Consider the following 10,112-nt stretch of genomic DNA (forward strand, 5'->3'; position numbering starts at 1 on the left):
TCCTCCTCTCTTTACAGTATGTTGACAGTATTTGGTGTACACCGTCCTCCTCTCTTTACAAAATGTTGACAGTCTTTGGTGTACACCGTCCTCCTCTCTTTACAGTATGTTGACAGTCTTTGGTGTACACCATCCTCCTCTCTTTACAGTATGTTGACAGTCTTTGGTGTACACCATCCTCCTCTCTTTACAGTATGTTGACAGTCTTTGGTGTACACCGTCCTCCTCTCTTTACAGTGTGTTGACAGTCTTTGGTGTACACCGTCCTCCTCTCTTTACAGTATGTTGACAGTCTTTGGTGTACACCGTCCTCCTCACTTTACAGTATGTTGACAGTCTTTGGTGTACACCGTCCTCCTCTCTTTACAGTGTGTTGACAGTCTTTGGTGTACACCGTCCTCCTCTCTTTACAGTATGTTGACAGTCTTAGGTGTACACCGTCCTCCTCTCTTTACAGTATGTTGACAGTCTTTGGTGTACACCGTCCTCCTCTCTTTACAGTATGTTGACAGTCTTTGGTGTACACCGTCCTCCTCTCTTTACAAAATGTTGACAGTCTTTGGTGTACACCGTCCTCTTCTCTTTACAGTGTGTTGACAGTCTTTGGTGTACACCGTCCTCTTCTCTTTACAGTATGTTGACAGTCTTTGGTGTACACCGTCCTCCTCTCTTTACAGTATGTTGACAGTCTTTGGTGTACACCGTCCTCCTCTCTTTACAGTATGTTGACAGTCTTTGGTGTACACCGTCCTCCTCTCTTTACAGTATGTTGACAGTCTTTACATACAGTATGTTGACAGTCTCTGCTTTACATTGCTCTTTCCTCACGGTATGTTGACAGTCTGTGATTCACACTGTCCTCTGTTTACAGACCCCTGCCCACCCTCTGCACCCCCACCCCACCAGCCCTCTCACCCCTGCAACCCCGCCACCAAAACTCCCGCACCAATCTCCCCCCCACACAAACACACACTTACCACACACCCTATGGAAAAACAACAACAACAACACCTTAACAAATATCAGCCCAAGAATGGTAGTACCGCAGCAGATTACTTTTTAATAATAATAATAATGGATACTTATATAGCACACTATCCAGAAATCTGCTCTAGGTGCTTTACAAAAACGCTTTTGTTAACATAAAACATCATATCTATGTTACATACACACACCAAAATGTGACTACGCATGCATGCACGCACGCACGCACGCTGCAGACATACATTTTAACATACATGTGTATCTAACAGCTACCCTAACACATACGCACACATAGGCAGGCACAAACTTACATAAACACACACACACGCACACACAATACATATTCATATACATGCATGTAGTTATGTACACATACATATGTATACACACATAGTCAAGCACAGCTAACGCAAAGGAAGTGGACCTGCCACAGTTGAACTTATTAATCATCCAAAAACTAACTGCTGTTGCCTGGAACTGTTGGTTCCGTTCCTTCCTTCCTTCCAGAGGCGTGCTGGGCACCTTGCTGACGTGTGTGGCGGTGGCCTGGTGCAGCCTGTCGGCCTCCAAGCTGTTTGTGTCGGCCCTGGCCATGGACAGCCAACAGCTGCTGGTGGCCTACCCCTGCGCTCTGGTCTACGGTGTCTTCGCCCTCATCACTGTCTTCTAGCCTAGCTGCCAGTCGGCTTCCGTTGCTGTTGTCATCGTTGTCGTCGTCGTCATTGTCGTCGCCCTCTAGTTGTCTGACGTGTCATCACCTTTTTCACTCTTGTCGCCATTTTTCTTGGTTTTGGATCCATTGCAGAAGGTTGATCATGTTCTTTGTTTGTTTCTTTGTTTGTTTGTTTGTGTGCTTTCCATTGTTATAACCACTGTGTGTTGATCTAGGGAATAGTGATTGATCTTTAGTATGTCTAGATTTTGATTTAGTGATGTCGTAAGATTCCCCCTTTTTTCTTTTTTTTTCCATTATTTGTAGTCATCATTTCTAATGCATTTTAAAAAAAAAATTCTCAATTACTGTTGTAATGAGTCTACCGCTTTAGGCTTGATCACAGCGTGACAAGTAACAGGCTAAATTAAACATCTTCGAAATCTTTTTGATGTTCTGAGATTTCAGGACTTTGAGTCAGTGATGTGTGTCTGAACTGGATTTGACTAGAGTGTCCAGGTTTTTTGAGGTTATGTTTAGCTTTACTTAGTTAGAAGCGACTTGTGTGATTTATCTCCTTGCTTTATTTTCAGTTTTATGGAGAAAAAAAACAAAGGTTAAAAGGGTATCCTAATACAGTACTGTTTTTTTGATACTCAAATAAAATATGACTGAAGCATCAGCACATATTCTGTTTGGGAGATATCTGTTTGCCTTGGCTGTATTCTCCTTAATTTTGTTATCATTGTTTCATAACTGTAATGCTATCTTCTTTCTCATAACCCACTTAACGATGACAACAACAGCAACAACAACAACCAAACAACAACAAAAACAGACATATATATATATGAATTGTACTTTGACCTGACCAATTTCATTTTGGGATATTTTCTGTATATCCCTAGTCCACCATTTAATTTTTAGAAAGATATTTTTCATGTGTCTTATGTGAAAACCAAGTAAAACAGGCAAGTAAACAAACATACGTAACAGTTTCAGTTTCAGTAGCTCAAGGAGGCGTCACTGCGTTCGGACAAATCCATATATGCTACACCACACCTGCCAAGCAGATGCCTGACCAGCAGCGTAACCCAACGCGCTTAGTCAGGCCTTGAGAAAATAAATAAATAAATACATAATAATAATAAAAATAAATAAATACATTAAAAAAAGAACTACTACTACTAATAATAATAATATGTATAAGGCGCAAAAACTTGATGAAGTCAACTATAAGCGTACAAAAATAAATGAATAAATAAAAAGTAATGAAACTTGACTTCATCTGATAATGTGTACCGTCTCATCACACAGTTATTACCTGAACACTGTTGTTACAATCCACACTGGGATGTCAAGTGATGTGATGGGCTTACACCACAACACACACCACACCCCCATCCTGCCTCGTGCGTATCACAACAGAATGAATCAATTATGGTGTATTAATAATTGATATGCGAAGGCCCCAGTATGAAGGAGAATGTAACAAAATATTCCCTTGAGCATAGTAAATGTGTGAAACACACATTTATACACATACACATACAAAATACTATGAACAGAATTATTTTAACTGTGTGTCAAAGGCTCCGTATAAAAATATTCAGATAATTTTAGCCATCTTTTGATTGACATCACAATACTGAAACCAAAGAAACAAGGTTCTCTACAGTATTTTTCTTGGATATGATCCTTCTCAATCTGTGAATTACAGGACATAGAAGTACATATTGCACCTCATTTTCTTTGTATTTTCCACATTATGAACACATTAAATCTTGATCTGTATATGTTCTATACCAATAACAGTGGATACAAACAACACACTGAATCAAAACTTTGATAAACCTGTGTATCAAGTCAGAGAGAGAGAGAGAGAGAAATTAATGGACAGAATGGAATCTGCATGTCTGATACAGTGAACTGCTTTCCAGGTTGTGTTTACTATGCATGGTCAGAAGTGCAAGATCATTTTGTCCGATCTGACACAAGCAGTTTGGTTCACAGGTAATTTTCTGCATGCTCCCCTTTCTCTCTCGTACACACTCTCTCTCTCTCTCTCTCTCTCTCTCTCTCTCTCTCTCTCTCTCCCTCTCTCTCTCTCCCTCTCTCTCCCTCTCTCTCTCTCTCTCCCTCTCTCTCCCTCTCTCTCTCCCTCTCTCTCTCCCTCTCTCTCCCTCTCTCTCTCCCTCTCTCTCTCTCCCTCTCTCTCCCTCTCTCTCTCCCTCTCTCTCTCTCCCTCTCTCTCCCTCTCTCTCTCCCTCTCTCTCTCTCCCTCTCTCTCTTCCTCTCTCTCCCTCTCTCTCTCCCTCTCTCCCTCTCTCTCTCTCCCTCTCTCTCTCTCTCTCTCTCTCTCTCTCTCTCTCTCTCTCTCTCTCTCTCTCTCCCTCTCTCTCTCTCTCTCTCTCTCTCTCTCTCTCTCACTCTCTCTCTCTATCTCTGACTGACTCTCTGACTGTTTTCTTTCTCACTCCCAGGTACTGGGGTTAGTTTGGGTTGGTTTGGGTTTTTTGAGGCCAAAGATTTCCCTTCTTGCGTGTCACTGATGTAACCTCAAATGTTGAAGTCATTTGGTGCTTTCTTTTAAAAAAAAAAATCGTTTTGCTTTTCTGCATCATTACAAAAAGTGTATTATAATTCTTTTAAGTGTTTTCAGTGAAGTATTGGTTCTGTGTTGTATTCTCTCTCTCTGTCTCTCTCTCTGTCTCTCTCTCTCTGTTTCTGTCTGTCTCTCTCTCTCTGTCTGTCTGTCTATCTGTCTGTCTCTCACATGTCTGTTCATTTCACATCCTCTCTCTCTCTGTCTTGTTGTGTTCTGTTTATTATTATTATTATTATATTTTTTTGTTATGCTTGCTGATTTGTTTACGTTTTTCTTAACAAATAATTACTGGTATATTCATAGGAAAATACAGTCTTTGAACGATCGGGTATTTCCTTTAGATTCTGATTCTTTGTCATACAGGTCATTTTGTTTATGTTTATTGTTCTTTCATTCTGCTTTATTCGTACAGCATACTTGTTATTCTTTGGTTAAGTGTGTGACCACACACACACACACACACACACACACACAGCAATAATTTCCTACATTGTGAAAGGATGGTGTTATAGGCATTTAACATGGCTGGAACAATATCATGCATCAGCACAACAACAACAACAACAGCAAAATCTAGCTTTGTGCTCAGACTCATAGGTTGGTATGGTGTGCATTTCCGATCAAAAGAAGGATTGCTTAACCCGTGGCACTGCCACCAGAATTGTCCACCTGGAGAAAAAAACTATGCGTCTGTCAACAGTCTAACAAGCACACTGTTCAAACTGAAACATGGTGTCTTCAGTTTCTGTTGGATGGATGTGGCAGCTGAATAATGCCTGACTGCTGAAAGCATACATGTAGAATAAAGCTGAAGAAGGCCACCGTGAACTTGGAAGACCCTGCAAGCGCTTTAAGGACACCTCGAAGACAAACCTCAAAGCCTGTGACATAGACATCACTTCCTGGGAAACTGATGCCCTTGACTGCTCTCGCTGGAGGATGCTGTGCTCTAGTGGCATAAAGACGTTTGAAAACAAGAGAACGCTGGCCATTAAGGAGAAGCGTGAGCGAAGGAAGCAGGGCTCAACTTCTGGAGATGTTTTCCCTTGCAACACCTGTGGGAAGTGCTGCGCATCCAGAATCGGCTTCTTCTCCCATATGAGGACACACACCAACAGATAAGCCTGCCTGCCTACTCATCTGTTGGTCCGACGGGAGTACTCCACCATCATCAGAATAAGAAAGAAGGCAGTCAAAATTGACAGAAATACAAAGACACACACACACACACACACACACACACACAAATACACATATGCACGCACACACATACACACACACATGCGCACATACAAGCACACAATTGCACGCACACACACACACACACACACACACACACACACACACACACACAGAGGCCAAACAGACGTGTGATAATCACTTAATAAAGTGCAATAGTAATGCAGAGTGCAGATATGTTTAATTTAGAAAGATGTTAAAAAGGTTTATCATCTTGCAACGGGATATTATTAATCATGCTGTTGTAACCTTGACCACTGACCTCTGATCTTGATTTTGAAAGCATGTACGGTAATCTAACTATGTTTTGGCCATAACTTAATCACTGTCCAGGTTCTGACGAAAACTGAATATAAAACTGGAACTCTGATATACTTCTGAGTTTTACCTTCATTATCTCCTGCTGTCACCTTAAACTCTGACCTTTGACCTTGACTCTCTGCAGGGTTCTTGTTCTTACCATCATGAGGATTGTATGCGAGACCTGTTCCTCTTTATACATAAAAATCTTTTCCTTCTATTTCCACATGTAATGTTTTGACCTTGACGTTTGACTTTAAACATGAATTTCAAGAGGCATCATGCACACATACACACACGCGCACGCGCGCGCGCGCACACACACACACACACACACACACACACATGAGACAATTAAGGGGATTACACACACTCACTTTATTAACACAAGTGAGTGAAAAAAAAAAAAACTGATGCAGATTTTCCAGAAGATATGGGAAACTGTTTACTGCTGTAAAATAAACAGCTGTTCTGACTGGCTGGTTGTCTACATTCTAGTCATGATGCACACACACACACACACACACACACACACACACACACACACACAAAAGACAACACTACAATGCAGACACGTAAATTGTTAGGTGAATAAGTACCATGGTGCCATGGACATTTAATTGATCTTACATACACACAGAAACAAATACAGAAACAGACACACACACGCAGGTGCACACACACACACACACACACACACACACACACACAGAGTGATGAAAAACACATGCGCATGGTTTGGCTGTTTCTAGTATAGCTAGCTCTCTCTCTCTCTCTTTCCCCTCTTTATTCCTGTTCTCTGATTCCATCTGTATAATCTTTGAGGCTCCCTCTTCAGGCTGTACTTGCTCTCTGTCCCCCCCCCCCCCCCCCCCCACTCCACCCCCACCCCCATCTCTCTCTCCCGGTCTCTTGTCTGTCTCTTTCTGAGTCTCTCTCTTTCTCTTATGTCGGTTGGACTCTTTTTGCCTAATATCATTTCTGTAGCAGTCTTTTCTTGTTTTCTTTTTGCAGTGTCTTGTATCCATTTCTGGCTCTGTTTACCACCTGTCTGTCTCCCTCTTTCCAGTAAGGGAATAGTGGTTTAGGCACTTTCACATAATTGTGACAACGACAGTGAGTTTGCTACCCTCAGCAAGTGTTGGTTTTGTTGTATATGAACAGGGATGGCAGAATTTATAAAAAAAGAAAAAGAAAAAAGAATTATAATGAAAGCTTGTTTTTTGGTACTGGCTTCTGTTTGTGACCACTGCAAGGCTAGTAATAATACAAACCCGGCAACATGAAACATCATATCATTGCTAACTGTGCCTTTTTTTCTTTAAATTGATTGGAGCAGTGAGTTTGGATTACTGTCTTTATGCTGTCCCATAGGTGGTCTCTGGATTTCTGGTGCTGACTTCTTGTTTTTACACTTGTTTCAGACATACCCATAAACATTTCTCGAAAATGCTATCACACACACACACACACACACACACACACACACACACACATGCACACACACATACACACACACACACACACAAATACACACATACACACATGCGCACATACAAGCACACAATTGCACGCACACACACACACACACACACACAGAATATCTCTTACACACAGAGACAGAAGAATTCTCTCTCTCTCTTTCCCTCCTTCACACACACACACACACACACACACACACACACAGACATTTCACACAGGCAAAGAAAGAATGCCCAGAACCCCTTCCATCACTGAGCCACTGGGAATGTTAACACCTGGAGGTGGAGAATTCCCCGACTGTTGACCTTTCCCAATTTGTTATAGCCGGCACCAAACAGACAGGGGACGAGCGTTTCCACGTGCCCACATGAAACACCTCTAATAGCTTTCAGGTAAAGCCATGCAGCTGAATCAATTGCCTAGGGGGCTATTTACCACCTGCCTGGATTCAAGAGAATCTGTCTGTTTGAAGGATTCCGGGTCTATTCTGAGATCTGAAGTCGGGGAAGAAATTAAATCAAGAAAGGGGAAAAAAAAGGATGGGGGTGTGATTGAGGAGAGATGCTGATCAAGCTTCTGTTTGAGATGCACTTGTCTGTACTGTGGAATTTGTATTTAGTTCTTTCTTTTTATTTGTTCTATCCATTTATCTCTCTCTCTCTTTGTGACTCCCTCTCTCTCTCTCTCTCACTGTCTGTCTATATAACTTTCTGTCTAGCCATCTGTCTGTTTATATTGTTTCAGTGATGGTATGAAGAAAAAAAAAAAAAAGTGAATGGGTGAAGTGGAAACAAACATAAAGTGAAGAAAGATTTTAATTGAAAAAAAAAAAAGTTGTCCAAAAAATGTGAAGCAATTTAAGTTTGATTTATAACTAGTTAATGGATGGAGTGGAAGAAAGGGATGGAAGTGGGATTGGTTGGGAACGTAGAGTGGGGTTTTGGGGTGCTTGAGCAAATTAGAATATAAAATCATCAGTTACTTTGCATTTGTTTGGTAATTCAAAGGTGTTGCTTTGGTTCATGTAGGTCAGAGTCCAGACAATCTTTACAAACCCCTTCTTTTTTTTCTTTTTTTTTTCTTTCACAGCCTGAGCCTGCCATCTGTGGAGTGATGGCCTAGAGGTAAAGCATCTGAATAGGAGGCGAGAGAATCTGAGCACACTGGTTTAAATCACGGCTCAGCCGCCGATATTTTCTCCCCCTCCACTAGAGTGGTGGTCTGGACGCTAGTCATTCGGATGAGACGATAAACCAAGGTCCCGTGTGCAGCATGCACTTAGCGCACGTAAAAGAACCCATGGCAATAAAAGGGTTGTTCCTGGCAAAATTCTGTAGAAAATTCCACTTCTATAGGAAAAAGCAAATAAAACTGCATGCAGGAAAAAATACAAAAAAGTGGGTGGCACTGTAGTGAATCAACACGCTCTCCCTGGGGAGAGCAGCCTGAATTTCACACAGAGAAATCTGTTGTGATAAATAGAAACACAAAATACAAGTACCTGTCTGTTTCATGCCCCTGTGCATACCTTCTATCCTTCCTTATGTATTACTTTTTTTGTCACATTAGATCTCTGTGTGTGAAATCCAGGGTCCTCTCCCCAGGGAGAGTGCGTTGCTGCAGTGCAGTACCACCCATTTGTTTTCTTTCTCTTTTTTTTTTCTCTCTCTGCACTTGTATTTGTTTTAACTATCAAAATGGATTTTGCAGCAGAAATTTGCCAGGGACAACTCTCAACTACCTCTTGTTGCCATAGGTTCTTTTATATGCGCTAAGAATGTGCTACAACAGTAAAGTTTAAATTTGGAGGTGTTTATCATTTTTTACTTGACCACAGTGTTAGTGGTGGTGGACCACGTTAGATTCGCTTACATTATTATAACAAATGAGGTATAGGTTGAAAGTATATATTATCAAAAATTATTCCATGTTCAATGTGGAAATTTTCTTCCATTTAAAAAAACAATTTCTTTAATTGATAACATTGCTGTCATAAAATATGCATTTTTTTGTATAATATATATGTCCTGTTAAAAAGTTGCATTTTTCGTCTGACTTATATATTCACACACATGTGAAAGAAAGACTACTTGGCTTTAGATGCTTCATGGGTCAAGACTGACTCATACTTTTTCGCAGAGGCTTTGCCCCTTCCTGTACCTTATGGGTGGAGATAGATCAATTCCATTGTGTAGGAAATGGGTGTATTTGATTTTTTTTTAACAAAAAAAAGCAAGACACGCAATTTTTTTTCTGCAAACTTTTCTTGTTTGTTTTGAAGATAATTCTGAAATTGTTCCATAACTACAGACAACCAGGTGTTCCATAACTACAGAGAACCAGGTATTATCCTGGATTTTCTAACCTGTGGATCAACAAACCAATGAGTTATGAACTTGAGAAGATGTCACTAGCTCTTTTATTTTTCTTTTTTTCCCCTTTTTTGACCAGTGATTCAAGTCCAAGGTTTTAGCTTAATGAAAATCCACAAACCAGTTCAAGATTCCATTGTGCATGTAACTGTATCAAGACAAGTTTTTGCAAACATTGTGCATGTAATTGTATCAAGACAAGTTTTTTCAAAGTACATTTAATAAGATTAAGGGTGTTCAAGCAATTCAGTCCCTTTTACCACCTGCCCATCGCTCACGTTTTATTTATGAACATGTATGGTGTGGGAGGCACTGTGGCAGAATTGGTTAGGCATTGAACACCTGATCCAACGTTCACCAGTGATCAGGGTTTGAGGCCCCGTTTCAACATAGTGTCATGTCCTTGGGAAGGCACTTTCCCCTGATTTTCCTCACTCCACCCAGGTGTTGAGATCAACACCGAGTCCTGGGAGGA

At 40.9% G+C, this 10,112-nt stretch overlaps 1 protein-coding gene across 1 annotated transcript in view; it reads left to right on the forward strand.

Moving 5' to 3' along the window:
• Positions 1–2,491, forward strand: part of LOC143283679 (protein YIPF5-like) — a 204,006-nt gene extending 201,515 nt beyond the window's left edge. Inside the window, exon 7 of the mRNA XM_076589905.1 lies at positions 1,492–2,491. Coding sequence (XP_076446020.1) covers positions 1,492–1,654 — 163 coding nt within the window. The 3' untranslated portion in view covers positions 1,655–2,491. The remainder of the gene's footprint in view (positions 1–1,491) is intronic.
• Positions 2,492–10,112: the final 7,621 nt, after the last annotated feature.

This window comes from Babylonia areolata, chromosome 7 (genome assembly GCF_041734735.1).
Source record: "Babylonia areolata isolate BAREFJ2019XMU chromosome 7, ASM4173473v1, whole genome shotgun sequence".
NCBI classification, from domain to species: domain Eukaryota; kingdom Metazoa; phylum Mollusca; class Gastropoda; order Neogastropoda; family Buccinidae; genus Babylonia; species Babylonia areolata.